This window comes from Rhodnius prolixus, unplaced genomic scaffold (assembly GCF_049639745.1).
Source record: "Rhodnius prolixus isolate KJV_2025 unplaced genomic scaffold, Rpr scaffold_1, whole genome shotgun sequence".
In the NCBI taxonomy this organism is placed as follows: domain Eukaryota; kingdom Metazoa; phylum Arthropoda; class Insecta; order Hemiptera; family Reduviidae; genus Rhodnius; species Rhodnius prolixus.
Genome location: NW_027411581.1, coordinates 66,910,099 through 66,932,015, shown reverse-complemented (window position 1 = coordinate 66,932,015; position 21,917 = coordinate 66,910,099). Strand labels below are relative to the sequence as shown.

The window sequence follows — 21,917 nt, the reverse complement described above, 5'->3', positions numbered from 1 at the left end:
CAATATTTTAGGTAAGATTAATATTATTTCTAAAAATATTGTTAAAATATGAGAAAATAATAAAAGATTTAGAAAAAATAAGTGAAAGGTATTGGAAGCACCATTGTTAATACGTTTTGAACAGCCCATAACTGTTTTCATTGGACGGGGCGTGGTTACATTAGAGGTGGGCATGACCCGCCCACTGTCTGCAACCGTACTGCATTGTGATTGGCCAATATTTCAAATGTAATAATTTCTATGAAATAATGAATTTAAAATTTTTTTTCCAACATTTCTCCCATAGGTATTTGATAAACTTTCGAATTAAGAAAGAAAAAAAAAATTCTTTAAAAATACGATAAATAATATTTCTTTTGGAATAATACCTCATGTTTTACGCAATTATCGCTAACACAATCAAAAAACTTCATAATTTGTATTTTTTAATGGTGAAATAGATGAAAGAGAAATAGGCACATTGTAGACTTGTAAGCCGCCATTACTGTAGGCTGTAAGCTTACTTTATACTCCATCTGGTGGAGAACTCTAGTGGCAATTTCTGTAAACATAAATGCAGTTTCTACATTCATATTTAACCATCATGGCGACTCACTATACTTATATAGAACAATCTCCACATTCACATTTAACCATGCTGACGACTCTCTAGACTTATATATAACTATCTTACATTCACATTTAACCATGTTGACGACTCACTAGACTTATGTAGAACTATCTTACATTCACGTTTAACCATGCTGACGACTCACTAGACTTATGTAGAACTATCTTACATTCACGTTTAACCATGCTGACGACTCACTAGACTTATGTAGAACTATCTTACATTCACGTTTAACCATGTTGACGACTCACTAGACTTATGTAGAACTATCTTACTTTCACGTTTAACCATGCTGACGACTCACTAGACTTATATAGAACTATCTTACATTCACGTTTAACCATGCTGACGACTCACTAGACTTATATAGAACTATCTTACATTCACGTTTAACCATGCTGACGACTCACTAGACTTATGTAGAACTATCTTACATTAACGTTTAACCATGTTGACGACTCACTAGACTTATATAGAACTATCTTACATTCACGTTTAACCATGCTGACGACTCACTAGACTTATATAGCACTATCTTACATTCACATTTAACCATGTTGACGACTCACTAGACTTATATAGAACTATCTTACATTCACGTTTAACCATGCTGACGACTCACTAGACTTATGTAGAACTATCTTACATTCACGTTTAACCATGATGACTACTCACGAGACTTTTGTAGGACCATTCTACACTCATATTTAACTTATTTTTCACCGAATTACTTGTAACCTATTTATGTATTAGTCTATTATTTTGTCAATCTATCTACTCCACATCTCCAGGTTAGTGACGTAAGTAATTAGAGCTACTTCTTCTTCACCTTTGCTATTCCATTCTGATGGAACCTCGCTTTTTGTAGGACATTCCTGGATTAGAAAGATCTCACGTAAGGCTTCACTACTAAGTTAATTTGTGAGTAATTGTTTTATAGCCTAATGCAGTGGTGGGCAAACTTTTTTAATGGGGGGGCCACAAAGTTTAAGAAATTCTAGAGGAGGGCCAGAATTATAGGAAAAATGCATTTTGTGTTAAAGCTTTTAATCATAATATTATAAAAACATTACAGCATTACACACTTGTGTAACTACGCGGCTAATTTAGCTTCACCTATAGGTTATGCATCTATTATTCTACTAAGTAGAATCTACTTTATACTTCTCGACCGTCAAAACGTAATTATAGCGGGCCATATACTATCCATGTCGATGGACCCTCGGCGGGCCGGATTAAATACTTTCGCGGGCCGGAGTTGGCCCGCGGGCCGTACTTTGCCCATCACTGGTCTAATGCATACAGTTAATCTCACTTTATCTTACATTAAACCAACCTTGGATTGACTTGTCACTTATAAAAGTAGGCGAATACTACTTTAATGTAACCATCTTATTTATCTTTTTGAATCGACTTGGTTATGAATGCGGATAAAGAGAGAATGTGTTTTATTCCTCATTTATCAGTGATTTCTACAAAATTGAATTTCGTTTTAATTCAATTGGAATTAAATTTTTGGCTCATCTCTGCCATTATAGAGCAATTTCAATGAAATGTCCGTACTTTATAACCTACGTAATATTATTATGAATTTAAATGTATAAATATAACTCAAATTTGTAGAGTATCGATTGATCAACAGTCCCAGTTTTCCGTAAATCGATTTTCGAGAGTAATAATTAACGCTAAAAATCCGATTGCTGTTTTTTTTTTTTGTTAATTTTTGAATAGTTTAAACAGCTGTTTTGTTTCCAACATGAGGGCGCAAATACGATTGGATAGTCTACACACAATTATCGATTAAAAGAATAATATCTAATTGGATAATTTCACGAGCATTCAAATTGAATGGAGCTTGGTAATTACTTATTTAATTGACAATGTATGTACTCGTATAATAAATCGAATTTTAATTATTATTATTTTTAATTGTATTAAATATAAATAACTAACTTGATTACTATACGAGGGGGTACCCAAAAAAAACCGGAATTATTTTTTAAAAGCTATTTATTTACAAATTTTTTACAGAACAACCTTACCCCCTTCAAAATACTCTCCATTACAACTAATACATTTGTCCCACCGGTGCTTCCACTGTTCGAAACATTTTTTGTAGTCATCTTTAGAAATGGCTGACAGCTCCTTCTTCGTTTTTTTCTTGACCTCTTCAATGTTGTCAAATCGGTGACCTTTCATGCCCTTTTTCATGCGTGGAAATAAGAAAAAGTCGCACGGAGCCAGGTCAGGCGAGTAAGGTGCTTGGGGCAGCGGAACCATGCCATTTTTAGCCAAAAACTGTGTAACAGAGATGGCTGTGTGTGCAGGTGCATTGTCGTGGTGGAAGAACCAGTCTCCTGTTTGCCACAAATCGGGTCTTTTTTGGCGAACACTATTGCGCAATCTTTTCAAAACTTCCAAATACAAGGTTTGATTGACGGTCTGACCTGGCGGGACAAACTCTGAATGGACTACGCCTTTGGCATCAAAAAAGCAAATCAGCATTGTTTTGATGTTTGACTTGACTTGACGACATTTTTTTGGTCAGGGTGAAGATGACGTCTTCCATTGGCTCGACTGTTGCTTTGTTTCTGGGTCATAACCATAGCACCATGACTCATCACCAGTAATGACCTTTGACAGAAAGTCTGGATCAGTTTCAAGCTGTTGTTTCAAAGCACGACATGTTTCAACTCGATGTTCTTTTTGATTGTCAGTCAGAACTCGAGGAAGAAACTTGGCAGCAACCCTTTTCATCCCCAAATCTTACGTTAAAATTCGCTGAACCGAGCTCCAAGATAACCCACTACTCTCTGACAGTTGATCAATTGTCTGTCGACGGTCTGTGAACACCAGCTCTCGAATTTTTTCAACATTTTCGTCGATTCGGGCAGTTGATGGACGTCCAGAACGAGGTTTGTCATCAATCGACATGTCGCCATTTTTAAACCGAGTAAACCACTCGTATACTTGAGTTTTTCCCATAGCGTCATCTTTGTAAGCTGTTTTCAACATTAAAACACTTTCAGCAGCATTTTTGCCGAGTAGAAAACAAAATTTCAGAGCTGCACGTTGTTCACTTAAACTTGCCATCATAAAAAACGAAAAAAAGAACAAAACAGCGCTGGTAAAAACAATCACTGCAGATGAACAGAACAAGCCAGGCAGACAACACAGGCAGGACTGAACTGGCAAGGAATTGCGCTATACACGTCTAGCGGCAGAAATGCGTACTACATAAGCTCCATGCGCGGCAACGCAATTCCGGTTATTTTTGGGTACCCCCTCGTAATACTTTATAACTACACAGTACCAGCTGATTTGTGCAAATGGACCATGTTTTGAAATCATTAAAATGATGTAATCTAATAGGTAGTTGAATTTGTTAGCTAAAGTTATCATTTTATTCTTTAACTTTTTTAATTTTGTGTAATATTTATAAGAAAGAAATATTTTTTAAAGTTCTGAGTTCAAATATAAAGAATATAGGTTAAAAGTTTGTAAATTATATTAGTAAGAGATATTGATTTTTTGTTGCTAGGAAATTTATAAACAATTTTTCCGAGTAAAATCGACACTCCTTCAAAATCATTTTCCATTGTAAAGTAAACAGACTTTTTTCTTTTTAAACAACCGTGTAGCTAAGATGGTAGCGAAGTGCAGAATAAATAATCATTAATCAAAGAACAGTTGTTGGTAATACTGACAAGAGAATTAATTTGGTTGGTAGCAGTGTGCGGGCCTGTTCCGTGTATGTGTAGATTCTATTGGGAGTAGCAAAGTCGGTCTTCTCTATTGGTGTGCGTGTGTGTATGTGTGACAGAGAGGGAGGAGCCTATTCGCCATGAAACACGAACTCTGTTATCCTATACACAAACTACTCGGATGGTAAACACTGCTAACGAAATTGTGCACGATCAAAACTGGTAACAGCAACACTGTGTTAACACACTTGTAATTCAATCATATTTCTTTGCTAAATGTTGTTTTTTTTTTCTTTTTTTTTTTTAAACATCCGTGCCGGTTTCAATTTATTTCTCTCTGATTTTTATTAATGTTTCCATTTGATTTTCCCCGGCCCTTTTTCTTAACTGATTTCCACTTGCACTCACTACGTGGAACCAGCCAATGTAATCGTATCTACGTAATTACTTCCACTTCCGCTTGCAAAAGAAGAGTATTTGCAATCGTGTACATTTTTTCCACCACTTGGAATTTTCATCGTTTTGGAAAAACACTTAAAGATGTATATTTTTTTGTTTTTCTTTTAAAACAAAGCGAGAAAAAGAATCTACACGATAGCTGTACTTCTTCTTGTTAGGGGTAAGAAAAATTAAAAAATCTTGAACGACCACTCACATGACTGTCTCTTACTGTAATGAAAGTTTATTAAAACTTAGAAATTGTTAAAAGTAAAGTAAAGTAAACGCCTACTTTTTCAGGCGGGGCTTAACGTCTCCAACTACCTAAATTAGGTGTCGTGGACGGAGGCAAATAGCAAACATACTTTACTGTAAATTTCTTTTTATTAACCATTAAATAAAAATCCAAGGTCTAAAGACCGGGAATCGAACCCACTAAACCAACAATACATCTTAGCATTGCGGGTCTCGCCTCTTAACCCGCTCGACTACCGTGGCGCCTCTAAAAATTGTTAGTAAAAGTTGCGTAAAAGTAAAAAAAAAAAAAAAACAAACATAATTCCTTGCGTAAAATGGCATTTCCGCTCAAAAACAGATTTCCTCCAAATTGAATAACAGATAATGATGCTTTACATTTTCCTTTAACAAGTTAAGCGTGCATACACGTCAAAGCAAATCTCTATTACGGCGCGTTCGACGTGTATATTCGTTGTGAAAAATATAAAATTGCCATTAACTATAGAAAAAAACTCGAAATTTTAATAAAGTACAATAAGAATATCATTTTGGTGGGATGTTTCCTTTATCTTACCCAATAGAACTGCGGTGGGAGTCAGCCAAATGATAAGTGGTTGGTACATGTTTTGGTCTCCGCATTAGACATTGAGGATTTAGGCACACAAATACAAGCACCCAACCCTTGTGCTATACCCGTTTTTTACCTTTTAGATAGAGATTCAGACCTCAGTACAAGCATGATTTCATTTTGCACAGAATTCAAAAAGCTCTTTTTCTTCCTTGTAAAAAAAAGCTCTTCCGTCCCTACTTAACTACAGCAATGCATACGCGAAGACGGTGCAAGATTTTTTGAATGAGCACAGAATGCTCTGTCTGTAATCTCAAGACCCCCAGAGAGATTGCAGAAAAAGTCGCTTGCAGTGACTATTATGACGTAAACTTTTGGTTGTTTTGTGTCCTGGCGTTCGACGTCATATATCGTACACGTCATTGATACTGATTTTAATTCCGCACACAGTGGGTTTTTCTTTTTTAAAAAACTAAATTCCACGCTTAACTGGTTAAAACGGAAGTTAAACCCATCTTTACAAAGAAAGAATTTGCAAGTAAAATGTGAGGGAAAAATAATTAAAAAGAAAACAAAAAAATGGAATAAAATAAATAAAAAAATGCGAACCACTTCAATGCGCATGCGTGAGTGAGCCTCCGCACATATACTCTAGCGATTCATTATTCAGGGAATGGATCACAAGGTTTTAATGTATTGTAAAAAAATAATTACGCTCGGGGGGGGGGGGAACCACACTGGGGGTAAGAGGAATTTACCCCCCAAACATTGGGGCTTTAAATTGGACACCCACAGCGCGCTCTCTTAATTACTGTTGACAATGTACCAGCAATACGCGTGGCCTCTTATTTGTTCTTCGCCATGTTTGTTTTTTATTACGTCATGACCATTGTAATTTTTTTTTTATATATATACGAGGGTCGTTTGAAAAGTCCGTGCAAAGTCAGAGAGATAGCACCACTGGCGCGTATCGAGGTTATGTTTAGTTAGTAGCATCTCTTGGAAGAACACACACCAAGTTTCAGCCAGATCGGTCTATTTCTTTGTGTTTGGCATTCGTTTGAATCGAGGAAGTCGAGTGATTTTCAAAAAATGGACGAAAAAGAATTCCGTGTGTTGATTAAACACTACTTTATGAAAGGCAAAACGCCTCAGGAGACTAAAGAGAAGCTTGATAAACATTATGGTGACTCTGCACCTTCGATTAGAACAGTTTATAAGTGGTTTCAAAATTTTCGGAGTGGCCATATGGGCACAAGTGACGCTAAACGTTTTGGACGCCCTGTTGAGGTTACTACTCCAGAAATCATTGATAAAATCCATGACATGGTGATGGATGACAGAAGAGTGAAGGTGCGTGAGATTGCTAGTGCTGTGGGCATCTCGAATGAACGGGTACATAATATTTTGCATCAACATTTGGACATGACAAAGCTATCCGCAAGATGGGTGCCGCGATTGCTCACGCTTGACCAAAAACGAAATCGTGTAAGGACGGTTTGCAGCTGTTCCAGAAGAATCCGCAGGACTTTAAGCGTCGTTTCGTCACTGTGGATGAAACATGGATCATCACTACACTCCTGAGACCAAAGAACAATCTAAAGAATGGGTTACCAAGGGGGAATCTGCGCCAAAAAAGGCGAAGACCGTTCCTTCGGCCAGAAGGATTATGGCGACTGTCTTTTGGGATTCGCAAGGAATAATCCTCATCGACTATCTGGAAAAGGGTAAAACTATTACAGGTGCATATTATTCATCGTTATTGGACCGTTTGAAAACCGAGCTGCAAGAAAAACGCCCACGATTGGCCCACAAAAAAGTTCTTTTCCATCACGACAACGCACCAGCTCACACCTCAGCAGTTGTGGTCGCAAAATTAATGGAAATAGGGTTCCAACTCGTTTCACATCCCCCCTATTCTCCAGACTTGGCTCCCTCGGACTACTATTTGTTCCCCAATATGAAGAAATGGCTGGCGGGAAAAAGATTTTATTCAAACGAGGAGGTGATTGCAGAAACGAATGGCTATTTTTCAGACTTGGACAAATCCTATTATTCGGAAGGGATCAACAAACTAGAGCAGCGTTGGACGAAGTGTATAAGCCTAAAAGGAGACTATGTTGAAAAATGAAAAAGGTTTACCCCAAAAAATTAAGTAGTTTTTATTTTTGCACGGACTTTTCAAACGACCCTCGTATACTATAGATAAAAATAACGAATTTTTTGTTCTTGCATTAACGATTCCATTCGTATACAGTCGGTAAACTTCGGGGAAGACAATTTTAAAAACTATTACTATTCCAGACATGAAATGCGCTATTGCGTCATAGCCATTGACTTTCTTAGGCAGAATAAAAAGCGGTAAACTTTCTTAGATTTTTTTTTTTTTTTTTTTTTAAACAACTTTAATGCAATTTTGTAGCTGCAGGTGCAATTGTGCCAGCAACAACTAGATATGACTAGATTATGTAAATAGAATCTGAACTAATAAAGGATTCAAAATTTGGCGAGGAATCGGTCCAAATAAAAACAGCTCAACTCTTCTTTTTGACATCGTTTCGACAAATATATATTGTCTTCTTCAGGGACTGGATATTACAAATACAAAAATACAAACAATTTAGAAAATCAGTAAAAAAAAAAAAAAAAAAAAAAAATTAACGTGTGGCTGTGTTATGGACACGGCCGTGTATTGTTCGTGTATACGTTTACGTAACGGGTTATATTTTTTATATAAAATATTTGTATTTATGTATTTAGGATGAAATCAAGAAAACAATCTATGTGTTTTTCTATTGTTGGCTTCAATGAGCGCAGAAACCATAGACGATCACACACATCACACAGTCCGAATGGATTGTTGAAAAAACGTCGTAGTGAAACGTGCACTAGCTGCTGCCCAATGTGTCTTCATAATCAACGATCGAACACAATCTATGCCTATACAGTCCGTTGTCGATGTAGAAGCGATTTCATCATCCACTTGTATAATTTCAACCGCGCCCAGCTGCACAGATGTACTGACACCGTCGTTGATCCGCTCGGCCGCATTCATTCTTTTACATTCCCGACGGCACAGCTTGACTTAGTCATATGGTGTTTTATTATTACCATTCGATTGTTCTTGAGAAGCCCTTTCCAACCGTATACGATCTCTGTATTTAGTTATGGCTTTTCGACGCGTAAAGGCCGACATTATATATTTTTGATAATATTTTTTTATTCTAATACCTTTATTTTATTCACTGTCACTATTTTACACTAATGTTTTATATACAATCGAAAGATTGTGACGACAGCTGACGATTAAAACTTAAACGAACATCGTGGCTTCTCCGAGTCAAAAGTTATACTAATTGCAAATCTAGATACGCAGTAAAATGATCTCAAAATGGCGGCGCTTCCCCCTCCACCGCGCGCGATGCGTCAAAGTCCTCGCTTATCGTAATGAATTCTTTGATCCTTAAGTCTAACTTAATTTTGGATGTAGACGATAGATTTCGAAACTATAATGCCAAACTGTATCCCCCGATTTTGTTATCATTAGGTTTTTTGGATTGCCTCCATATGATAGCAAATTTAAAGACGTATTCACGTCAAAAAAACAGTAATATAAAAATAAAATAAAGTAAAATACTATAAATTCTTTATTTTTATTTTATTTATTATTATTTATTTTTTTTTTTTATTTCTGATTTTTACTGATTTCCTATGTCACTGAATCTCTAAATTGTTTATATTTTTGTATTTGTAATATCCAGGCCCTGAAGAAGACAATATATATTTGTTGAAACTTTGGCAAAAAGACGAGTTGAGCTGTTTTTATTTGACCGATTCCTCGCCAAATTTTAAATCCTTAATTGAATAATTTCCGTTCACGAAACCAATATATTTTAATCAGTAGAACATTTGCGTTGATCTCCAATTTTTATTTTTTCTGATGGCCAATCATCTTCATCTCAGAATACCCTAAATTCTGCCTAATTTTCATAAATTATCAATTTCAGTATTGGATTAATAGAAAAGACGCAACCATATTTGGAAATTTTGTTCGTTTATGAAAAGGGCCCAAATTTAAATGTGAACTCTGAATTTTCCAAAATTCCATTCTATCGTCACGCAAAAAATCGATCCTGTGAACATCCACTGGAAGACACTGTCCAGGATGTCTAAGAAATCAGTGCAAGAAGACAGAGAACCGCAGGCCCCACACGGGGGATATTGGTCACAAAGGATGAAGCACTAGAGAAAAGAAGGACTCCGTAAAATGAAATTTAAAGACCACACGAAGAAGTGGAAGCAATTAACTGGAGCGCCCCCCCCCCCCCAAGAAATGCAATTATGTACTTAAATTCCTTCCCCACGATCTGGGCTTTAATATCTAAGTAATTGCCCTGTTTATCCCACAGCGACTAATAGCAACAGATTTAATGTCTGAGCTGGCGCTGAAGAGGGCAGTTCTTATAGAGATAAGCCGTCTTCTCATCTTATGATAGAACAATGACTTGGCCTTCCATTATTAAAACGGTCGTTGTGGCGCCTGCGACCTGCCTCCTGTCTCTAACTTCACCTAGTCACCCACGATTCCATCTTTAATCCACCTATTTTTGGTGCGGAAAAAAGGGGTCGAAGAACTAATTGCGAGGTAGGTTATAATTTTTATTCGAAATTTACCAGATAATGTCTTGAATTATCGAGATGGAGTTAATCGAGTTACCGTGGTAGACTCTGCCGGAGCGTGAAGAAAGAAATGAAGACATTCCAGCGACTAGGTCCGGAGCTGGAAACAATCAAAGGTTACATTCTCTGGAAGTTAGATAAAAGTAAGAGACTTGGATGAATAAATCATTACTTAGCTAAAATGTAAGATAAGATTAAGATTCTAGGCCTACGCAACTGCGACCCCTTAGGATCCATTGTGGCTCCCCAACTTTAGAGCTAGCCCTCGAGCACGCACCCTTTAATCAGATCCTTAATTCTGGAGAGCAACTCCAGGGTAAAGCTCACCGGGCCTTGGTTTTTTCCTCCCGAGAAGTAACATCCTTAGCCATATAGCTACAATGTAGGTTTACTTTAGTGCAGTTCCGGAAGTAAACAAGCAAGACTGCTTCTTAGCCCCCTACAACTACAATTAAAATAGGATAAGGTAGGAAAAAAAACCCAGTCTGACTTGGGAAGAACGATAAGAGAGACGAAAAGAGGCAGGAATTTGATGAGAATTCGCCATAATTTTGATAGTTTAGAAACAGTGGCGCAACGATGCGGAAGTGCAAAGTCCAGGAAGCCAGAACAGGAACAGCTGACCTGGCTTCCTTCTTTGGACATTATCTGAGGGACTAACAACATCTCCTCTAGCTGTTGCCCACACATAGTTTAGTTTAGGGCTAGTCGTTAATATTTTACTTCAATCTTTTAATCTATTAGCTCTTTCGCTATCATAGATCCAAGAATTCAATAGTTGCATATTCTACAACTCTATAAGACTTTGCTACCACATCACCATCTGCCAGTTATTAATCACGTTTTACAGAGGCAAAATTTTAGAATGAGCTAAAAGTGGAAGAGTGGCTTTCCCGATTTTCCACAAAACCCGGTCAAATGTTTGGGGTACGTCCAAGAAGACGCCTGGGCAATACTGCTTCCGTTCCAGAGAGTTACCAAGTTTTAAGTCCACTTTAAGCCTGAAGGTCATTTCGAAAGAAATCTTCCGAAAAGTGAACTGAGTCTTGGGGATATTTCAATGATGATGATTCAGTCAAAGACTAGGTAAGATGCATTTTTCTTTTTTTACGCAGGCCTGAAAACATGTATAGCCGATCGGAAAACCAAATTCCGACCCAATTTTGGAAAATCTGGACCATCGCAATGTGAACCCTCAGCAAAGCAGGGGAGAGAGAATATAATATCCATTGTTATGGAGAAAACAGTCACCAGAGAGGGAAAATTTAGTTGTAGTTAGCTGGCAGAGTGTGCTGACGGTTGGAAGCTGAGAAGATTGCGGTGTCTGGAGCTGGAGCTGGTGTGAGGAGGAGGAGGAGGGGAAGGAGGACCAGTTCAGCACGTAAAGTGGATATTGGCCAGCCTAGGCGAGGGCCATGTATTAATCGCCTGAATGTCTCTCTCTTTGGTCTCCTTTGTAGGAGGGGAGGGGTCTTCCGACCAGCCGAAGATGGAGCAAAATGGCAGCTCATCACGTGGTAACTAATTGTCTTGTGGGTAATAATCGCCAGAGATCAGCACAGTGCGCGGGTACAGGGTTAGATAGCCTGCAGCCAGTGAACCTCTCTCACTCTCTGTACTTTGCAGTCAGTTACTCCAGGTGATTACAGGTCGTGTGACAAAGGGTCCTCCACCAGGACACGCTCCATTGTCCTTCCACTTCCTGTCCCATCCGCACCTCTCCTTGCTTATAGTTCACACAATGACGTTGTACGCAATATTTACTCCAATATCAACGAAGAACTGGGCTATCTATCCCCACTATTTATAGCACTAGCAAAGCCTTCTTATTTCATTCACTTGAAAGGTATCGCAATCGCGTCTAATTTCTGGAATAGAGAATATTCGCCGGAAATATAGTTTTTATGTTCCCTTAACGTATTCATTGTGTCAGGGCGAGGGGCTCGTATGGCTAAGGATGTTACTTCTCGGGGAGGAAAAAAAAAAACCAAGGCCTGTCAGAGCTTTACCCACAGAGAATTCGCTCTCCAGTATCAAGAGTCTGATTAAAAGGACAGGTCTGGAGGGTGAGCTTTAGAGTGAGGGGAGCCACAATAGATCCAAAGGGGTCGCAGTGGCCTAGGCCTTGAGGGCCACCCTAATCTAATCTAATCTAAGGTACACATGAATTGGTTAGTGTGTACGTCAGTCTGGAATTATGTATTTACATGAAAACAGAAAAAATGGATTGTTCTAATTTGATAATTAGTGTTAGTTACTGTCTTTGGACAAACAGGAGCCGAAACAGAGAAAGTGCCATCAATAGTTTGTCTTTAAGCATTTCCTCAAAGCACAGCTTCTATGATCTCGCCTACCACAAAAAGCTGATGATTGTTTCCACAAGTTTTAAGTAAAATAAACTTCTAATTAAATAAACATCGGAAATAGTAATTTCGGATAGTAAAAAACCAGAAACCAGCAAAATGGCTGTTCCGGTTATGCGAGTTTCTTCAAATTTTCTGCAATGCTTTTAATATTTCTGCGGAACTGTATCCAGGCTTGAAATTGCAATTTAGAGGATGCTTGTGGAAAAGACTCCTTAAAACAAAAAATATCTTCCTGGAAAAACGTATTGAATTGAAGTAACAGGAGTTTACGATTGGTGGATAATTAGTATACGAACATTAATGAAAGATCGTTGGAATCATTTCGAGGAAAATCTTAAAACATTGAAAAGACGCACTACCGAATGCCAGATTTGGGCCAAAACCTGAACATCCGCTTTTTCTATAGCCTCAAAGCGGAACCACCAAGTTTCAGTCTTCGGCGATGGGATCACAAAACATGTTTTTCTCCGGTGAAATCTCAATTTTGTAAACTGAATCTTAATAGGAATTAGTGAGGGTATAGAGGAAAACAAAATTTATATAAGTTGAAAGTACATACCCGGATGTTGCCTGCTGGTCAACTTCCGGCCAGGATAGTCGCCTTCTACAAAATACTAACGGTTGCCTTGGCTGTGGACTAGGCGGGCCGCGGAAACTTCCAGTCCTGCGCGGCCCTTGGTCGATGGTTTTCCGACGACAAGGCGTGCCCGGCGGAGGTACGACCCGCGGGAAGCCAGGCACTGACGCCGATCGGCCGTCACTGTTGTTGGCCGACGCCGTCGTCTTGTTGCCAGGATCGGCGCTGGCCGGCGTTCCGCTCTCCTTGGACAGTGAGAGCCGCTTGGGCGACAGATTCAAGTTCGCCACCCCGCTGCTTACCATCTGCTGCAGCGAAGAAAAAAAGCTCATCTCATCTGTAACAGTCAAATAAATCTTTATTTAGTGGATCCATGTCTGTTTGTCAAGTACAGCATGTGTTGAAGATGGTGGGATGTCTTTTCTAGATCAGAATCAGTTTCGGTCTTGTTTCAAACAGTTTCTAAAGCATTCCATATCCTCTGGTTGAGAAAATGTTTGAGTCTGTGATTCCATGCGAGTCCAAGATGTCGAATGTTATCTGCTACAGATTAGGACTGTGATTCTGGAATTCTGGTTAGAATGGAAGCGATGCAGTGGGATCCGATGGCGATTACAGGATATTTTGGGAGATACTTGCAGTTTCCTTTGCTTCTTAACCCCTAAATCTTCAACATATCCGCTTAAAATGCTTACCTTGGAAGCTGTAACAGACGCGAACTACCATGAACTGCCAACTCCAGACTACAAAGCAATGAAAGTCAGCTTCCCTCTTAAGTAAGCATTGTTAAGTACAGCGAAGCCAGTAAACCCTGAAGTCCTTCAATATTTAGCCCAAAGTTGGAGAAAAACAAAAACCCCTCGCGAAATTAATATAAGAAAACTGTCTCGGAAGTCTTTTACACCATTTTATTTCCAGACGGAAGTGTGGGCGTAAATATTTTATTATTTTTCTAGCATTTACCTTCCTTTTTTCCAGCTGGATAGACTGTATACCCGTCGTCTGTATCCATGTCTTGGAACTTCTTTAATGCATTTGAGCTGTAGATGAATATTTTATAAAGGAAACTGAAAAGAAATGCAGCAAAAAAAAGAAATCTGTGCCTTGTGGAAGCTGGGGCGGGTGGGAGATTAGAGCAATGCTGGAGACACTACAGTCGTGAAGTGCCGTGTAGCTTTTAGCGAGTGCATTACTTCCGGCCGGTGACTGTGGTGCTACATCCTCACTGAGTGAAAACGAGAGAACTAGTAGTAAAGGTAGCACTCGGCGCCTCTAATTGAACCAATTCACTTCCGCTAAATCATGAATGATAAATCTTCCTTCCACCGTGTATACAACTTGGGTTTGGCTGGGCAAACTACAGCAACTATCTACATTGGAACAGAAAAAAAGAATAACCGAAAGTAATAGTTTATAACATTTATAACTAAACTTCCAAAAAACAAATATGTTTAGGCATGAGCTGAGCTTCTAAAAATTACGTCTTGATTCTCATGCAGATATCCGATTACGTTATCACCGGATATACTGGTTTTGAGTTCAGGCTGAACTCGACCAAAGAAGTTTCTAACGATTGTTAGTTTGTGAGAAATAAAAAACATATATCTCAAAAAACGAAGAATCGCAGATAACTGAAACATGGTTACCTGATCTCTCTACTTATCCGCTCTTAACAGCATACTTAAGAAATACGATCGAACATTACAGGAAAATGCCTCCTTTTTCCAGAAAAAGTTTTTTTCTTAATGGAATTTACATAGAGATAAATTTCCATTAGCAGTTTTACGTCACCTACACTCTTAGGGTGCGTTCTACTAAGCGCTCACAACGATCAAAATATACCTTCAGCCGTTCCACACGGACGACCGCGGTCGTTGTGGTCGTGGCGAAAACGTCATTATTTTCGCTCACACGGCGACCACAACGCCCCACCACCTTAAGAGCTGGGTCAAAGTGGGCGTTCAGAAATTTGGCGCAATTTATAAAAAACAAAATATGGCGACCGAAAAAATTATCTCATGTAAATAATTGAAAGTGTTTCTCGAAAGTCGACAAAAAAATAATAAAATGAAAAATTACTTACCCCTTTACATGCTAAATCATTGAATAACGATCAATTACACTTTGATAGTTAATACGTGGCCTAAGTTTTCGCTTTTCATTACTGCGATTTTGTAAAATTGCATTCCACTCTTCATCGGAACTAGATGAAGAACTTCCTAAAGCATTATTAATAAATATCCAACTGTTGCCACAAAAGATATTTTAATTATTTAAACGTAAATTTTATAAATACTCCACGAAAATGTAATATAAAAAATTGAATTATATATATACTTTTAATATAAGTCAACTTTACCAATAATTAATATAGTTTATTATAACTGCTTATAAACAGGTTTAAAACTAAAAAAATAACCTCTTCAAGCTTCTGACTTATTTTCGAGGCCGCCATTTGTAATGTTTACATGAACGGTTGAAACGCCCCGTAGTCCATTCCACTTGGGTTTTCGATTGTAACACTCGCAAGCAAGTGGAACGGGCAAAACCGCGGTCGTGAGAGTGGTCGTTGTGATCGCTTAGTGGAAGGCAAATTCAAATTTGTGGAAAAACCTTAGATGCCGTTTTTACTACGTAAATCTGAAAAACAGAAGAAAAATTACTATTTTGAATTTTTTTTTTATATTTCCGGTGAAAAACTAGAAAATCTGCACCACTACAATAAAAGAGGAAGTAATAACTGAATTTAAGACAATGGTGTATGTGAGTGTGCTTATAAAAATGCCAAACATCACAGGAAATTCAATATTTCCGACTGTTCTCAAAGGCACTCGTAGTAAAAATAATCATCCGCCCAAGTTGCACAAATATCGATTCAAAGTAACTACAGACGATCGATCAGCTGATTGAAAATATTGACTTGCAGACATAATAAAAACAAACACTACCAGTTGGACTGGAGGGGCGGTGGGGCAAATGTTAGAGGAAGGTTATGTAAACATGGTGTGCACTGTGTTGACATAGTCGATAAGGTGCTTATCTTCACTCACGGATAGGATTTCCTGTTCTAACAGTTTCCTCCAGGATCATTAGTGACCTCACTATGGCCTTTCCCATTTTCTGCTACGTCTAGATTTAGAGAAAGTGTAATCCAAATTTCTAACGTTGAGTTCCACCCGCAATGAGGGTCCTAAAGTTCACGGAGTCTGATAAAAAAGGGTCTTTGTTTTTACCTACCCGGATGAGAATAAGGTCTTCACATGTTCTTGTTCTAATTTTCAATTTACAAGAATGCACAATGTTAATGGTGTTCAGTTAAGGGTGGTTACAATATGGTAGTGAAATAGAGTTAGAAGTAAATTCCTCAACTGGAATTTACCTATTTGGATTGTTCACTTCCTTGGAAATTGCTCCAAGGCTTTTCTTTGAACTTCCGAGTATTCATTAAGCACACATAGATTTACATAAACGTTTTCTTCTATCTATTTTTCTAAAACATATGACGTTAATTCTTTCATGGTTCAATTTAATTCTCCATGAAGAATAGTATTTTTTTTTAGTTTTTCATACCGCTAAACTACGTATGTTAGATATAACAATGATTCTAAATGGAAAATGACCGTGTTCAATTTACAGGGCAAGATTGTAAGGCCCTTATGTACTTCAGATATGACTGCGGAGAGTTAAAAGATGGCTAAGCACTAGGGTAAATTATAGCACGACGTAGATTCTACTTTAACCACATATTATCTCACCGTTTTCTTTCGAACCTGGGTTCATCCACGCTGAATAAAAATACGAGTAGTTATTCATTGTGTGATTTTCGGAAGTAAAAACACTTATTTCAAGTAAATAACATTAACGTTTTTTTTTTGCTTTTTCTGAAATCGTTTCATAAATTCAGAAGATAAACTCTGTAACTTTGACGAAGAGGTTACCCAGTGAATGTTAGAGACGTTGCTGAATTTAGTTTAAATTGAGCTTTTATTGTTGCAGTACAGATACATATTAAGAAACAAATTGTACTTACTATTTTTTCCCCATGCAGTGATACGTAATATTGTTGTTGATTAATTGCTTCGATCACATTACAAGTTTTTAAGTAAGTTACCTAATAGTTTTCTGCAATTGATTTAATTTAGAAAGATTTTAGAAACTACCTAGTTGAAATACTGTATGGTAATATTAAAGGTTAGACCAAGTTATGAAGGTTAACTGCAAGTAGGTTAGTGTACAGAGTTGACTAGATTACAATACGTATAATATTTAAAAGATAATGCAAATTTATAGTTTTTTTTTAGAAAATAAAAATGAATTTAACAATAAAATCATATTAAATTATTTTATTTCTCCAATTAATGTTAAAATCAAAACCTACCAATTAAACACACTAATTGAATTAGTGCAAAAAAGCAGAAATTGAAAATATTTCAATTATCATTTTCAGTCACTATCGATTAAAAAATTGAACATGTTCCTAACACCATTAATAATTAATAATACTTTATATTAAAAAATTATTACCAAGACAAAAATTAAAATACAAAGTGATAAGTAGGTATTTAAAGCGTGGTTTCGCTCGGGTTAATTGCAGTTTTGCCAAAATAAAATAAATCTAAATGTGGTGCGGGGGGGGGAGAACTTAAAGAAAATAATTTTTTTTTGAGGCACGTCAACAACTGAGGTCTTGGGCCCGGAGCTATTTACTATTGATCTTTGTCAGTGTTCCCTCGTTTTATCGACCATCTCCAAACAGTGAGCTTTAAGAATCTCCTGGAAAGAAAACAATTTAAGGGCTAGCAGCTGGATTCGAACCCGGGACCCGGGAACACTGGGCTAATTAAAACCTTCATTTAAAGCCAATGTTCTGAGTATTACTGTTCGAAAGCCTCTCTTGTCCGATCAAGTAATCGATTATTTCACTTCTGGAAAACAAATTTCAAAAGTGATAGCAGTCATCACGTCAATTATAATTGCAAAGAAAATATATTTCATCATCCGGATTAGGGCCAGAAATTAAAAATGTAGGAGCTCTTCTCTAATCTTTAGGGAAACCATCGAAGATCCATAAGTTTTAGTACGGCAGATAAAACACACTCCAATGTGAAAGCAAGACAATCTAAGATTAGGACTTTTTTAAAGCAGAAACGGGACAATGTGTTGACCTGCTGCCTCAATAAGGGTCGGAAGTTCATACAGAACAATGTCCGGAAATGTTTTCCGGAGACGGGAAAATAGTACAGGTGTAACAACTTAAGACAGCCAGCTTCCTTCACTAAATTTTTTGTACAATAATAGACAAGGAAGGGTTCAGCTCATTGTTAAGCGTATACTGGGGATTCCAACTCAGAGATCCTGGGTTCGAATCCTGCTGCTTGACCCCTTAGATTTTTCTCTCCCACAGTTCACCTGAGACCGGTGAAGGGCAGTGTTGTTTTTAACAAGGGAACACTGTAAGATAGCCAGCAGTGCTCAGATGTTGACGTGCCCTAAAAAAAAAATATATATATATTGTTCTTATGTGAGCACAACTCAAAAATCAGGAAAAAAGGAAGAAAATCGCAGAAACTAATTTAGTTTGGAATGGTAAACCTTGCAGAAAATTGTCGCCTTTGTACGTGACAACACCGGCTCCAATCAATCGGTAGCAATTGCTTTCTAATTAAAGAAAACAAATTAACATTTTCCCTGAGACAAGCAGATAATCCGGAGTATTTAAAAGCAGAGTGGTGAGTCGGGCCGGCAGAGCTAATGGATGATTGGTGTTGAATGGGACAGCCTCTCAACCAATACAAACTCTGCATTTGGCGAGCCAATTAAAAAAAAAGGAATAATCTCTTATCTCTTTATTTACCTTGTACTCTGTGTTTATCCTCTATTCGCTCGTCACGGAATTCGTACTTTCTCTTATACTTCAGTAATTACTATTTTTCTTCTAAAATCAATTTAAATTAAATCAATTGCAGAAAACTATAACACATAACTAACTTAAAACTTACAAATAAAGATACGAACCTAGTTCTCAGCTAGGATATGTAAATGAAAATACGGTAAAATGCAATTTTGTCTTAGCAATTTTATTTCTTAATTTTTAAACTATCAAAGTTCAATGTTATCCAATTTTTGAATAGCCTACTTATTTTCTAAAATATTGAAACGATTTTTTAGAAAACAATAATGATGGTTGTATTGTGTGGGCAAAAATAACCTGTACATTTTGAAGGAAAAGAAATTATCGTACATTAGTACAATAAATATTCGTACAACTCTTTTTATTTTATTTTTTACACCAGAAAAAAATATGGCGTTTTACTAGGGGGGACGGAAGTGTTTTCTTACAACGTGCAGTTTATTAAGATTAGCCTGGGCATTATATCCCTGGCGGAAGAACAACGATAAATATGGCCTAATTAATGAATGTCGCCCCCCTCCACTCTTTTATGAAGAACTAATTTCCCGTCGCCTCTGGCAATATTTTAAACTGGAGAAGAGTGGGTTCAAAGCGGGCTTATCGTGTCCTTATTTTCTTACAATGCTGACTTAATTCTAAGGAAAGTAACAAAAAAAAAAAAAATTAAAGAATTAAAATTGATGTAGAAAACTGTACATTTAGCGTGAAATTTATAACGCAGTGTTGCCCCCGCTCAAGGTTCATAAAATTGGCGGTGAGGGGGCTGAACTTTGAACCGAGTTTACATAATTAATTGTATTTTCTCTCAAAATCCAGAGTTTTAAAGAAAAACAATAATTTAAATAAAACTAGAAGCTTATGAATAATAATTGGATATTCTTGTTTACATTTTACTACACCTGGGAATTTTTTTTTTTTTTTTGACTCTGCAAACTTGGACTTCTGATCAGAGATAGCAAACAACTGTGGACGGTCGCATAAATCAGGACACAGTATACAGGGTGAACCAGTAAGTAATTTCTATAGACCTACTGTGTGTAGTACACCTAAAGTGGAGTTCAATGACGTATTGGCCAACTTCATAATTTCCACTGTTCTTGAGTGAGTGACGTCACTTTTAATTTTTTTTTTTTTTTCTAAAATCATTACTTTTTTCCAGTAATCATGAAAGCCCACATTAGACAAGGAAACTTTTATAAAAAGTGCCAGCACCTCGGTCGGAGATAATGATCACATAATGAGTTTTCTTAAAAATTTCGATTACTTTTATTTTTTCCAGCATCCAGGAGGAAGATTGAGGCTGTTTGGAGAATAATATATGCTTCAAAATGGTATCAATTTTTAGAAAATTTATCTTGTCTTTCTAACCGTGTCATCAGAATCGAATTCGGACTAAAACTTTCTGAGTAATAACATTTTTATTGGACAAAAAAAAGTAATGATTTTAGAAAAAAAAAAATTAAAAGTGACGTCACTCAAGAACAGTGGAAAATATGAAGTTGTCTAATACGTCATTGAACTCCACTTTAGACTACACACAGCAGGACTATGGACAATACTTACTGGTTCGCCCTGTATAGCTTTAAGCGCCAAATTTTCTAAAATTTTGTTCGAAGATTGTAAAAGGCGTGACAACTTATGAAGTCATTGGCACCTGAAGTATATTTCTGGGTAATGCCTGCTTCCAGACAGTGTTCTCTCGTTACAGACAAGATCCCTTGTTCATCAACTCCTCTCATGTGGGAAAAATGTTAATGTACAAACAAAACTATAACCCCAAAATAATTTGAAAATGTTTTACATCTAGGTTCTATTTGACTCGATCACCTGCCACTCCTCTTTAAAGGGTGTAGCTTTGAAAGAACACGTGTCCTAATCAGTTTCCGCTTGGGGCAGCATTAAGCCAACTTGTTTTGATCCCTGGATCCAGAGTTCGTTATCCAGCGGCGTTCCCGCTAGCTGGAAATAATTATTGGCATATGCGACCTCCTTTCCGGGAAGGGAGGTGGTCGGTGACATCAAAATAACTACGGCCAACCCGGCTAATTGAGCTGGCTGGTCTGCTCAACTAATTAAAGTTTCCCTGCCTCCACTTCTCTGGACCAAGAATCTCCTATTGTTTTCTTTGATCTCCTGCTGCGAATGCTCATACCCTAAAATTGGTTCGTTTTAAACTGCTATTTCTATAAAAAAAAACACATTTTACCAGGAAAATAAATGCTAATTAAGTTCATATAACAGGAAACCGTTTCTTTTGTCTCCATCTATTGATTTAGCCTTGCAGTTCCGCCTTTTCCATGATCCCTTTGCAAATCATTCAAAGATTTCCTAGGTAGCCGCATCATTGGTACAATTTGTGGGAAAAGGACAGAAAATTTAAAGAAAGTAGTGGAGAGGGGGCGGGCATCTTTGAACAGTTTTAATTTCATGTCAATTTATGATTGGTAATTTTCTCCATATTTTGGTGGTAGACCTGTTGTATAATTGACACGAGTTTCCCCTTCGTTTTCATTGTTTTGTAAAGTCTAGAACTGAGGAAAGTTATATTTTGTAAGGTGGAAGTAAAATTGTTTGTTGCAGCTTTGGAAGTGTATGGTGAAGATTGTAGTGGACAAGGTGTAAGCATTGTTAGTCACCATATTAACATTTGGAATTCGTATTTTTAAACCCTAGTATTTATAAAAAGTCTATTTGCTTGCAAAAAAAAGTGTTGGATATTATATTTTCTTTTCAACATCACCAGTTAAAATGTGCCGCCCTACCGACTACTGCAAGTTTGTGACTTTATTTTGGGGGTTTAATCGCAGAGAAGGGGGAAAGTGGTTC

The 21,917-nt window shown here is 37.3% G+C and overlaps 1 protein-coding gene across 1 annotated transcript in view; it reads right to left on the bottom strand.

The window, feature by feature from the left end:
• Positions 1–17,387, bottom strand: part of unc-13-4A (BAI1 associated protein 3) — a 115,250-nt gene extending 97,863 nt beyond the window's left edge. Inside the window, exons 1-5 of the mRNA XM_074112740.1 lie at positions 17,211–17,387; positions 15,600–15,820; positions 15,264–15,399; positions 14,144–14,550; positions 13,163–13,517 (exon numbers count right to left, since the gene is read on the bottom strand). Coding sequence (XP_073968841.1) covers positions 13,163–13,517; positions 14,144–14,192 — 404 coding nt within the window. The 5' untranslated portion in view covers positions 14,193–14,550; positions 15,264–15,399; positions 15,600–15,820; positions 17,211–17,387. The remainder of the gene's footprint in view (positions 1–13,162; positions 13,518–14,143; positions 14,551–15,263; positions 15,400–15,599; positions 15,821–17,210) is intronic.
• Positions 17,388–21,917: the final 4,530 nt, after the last annotated feature.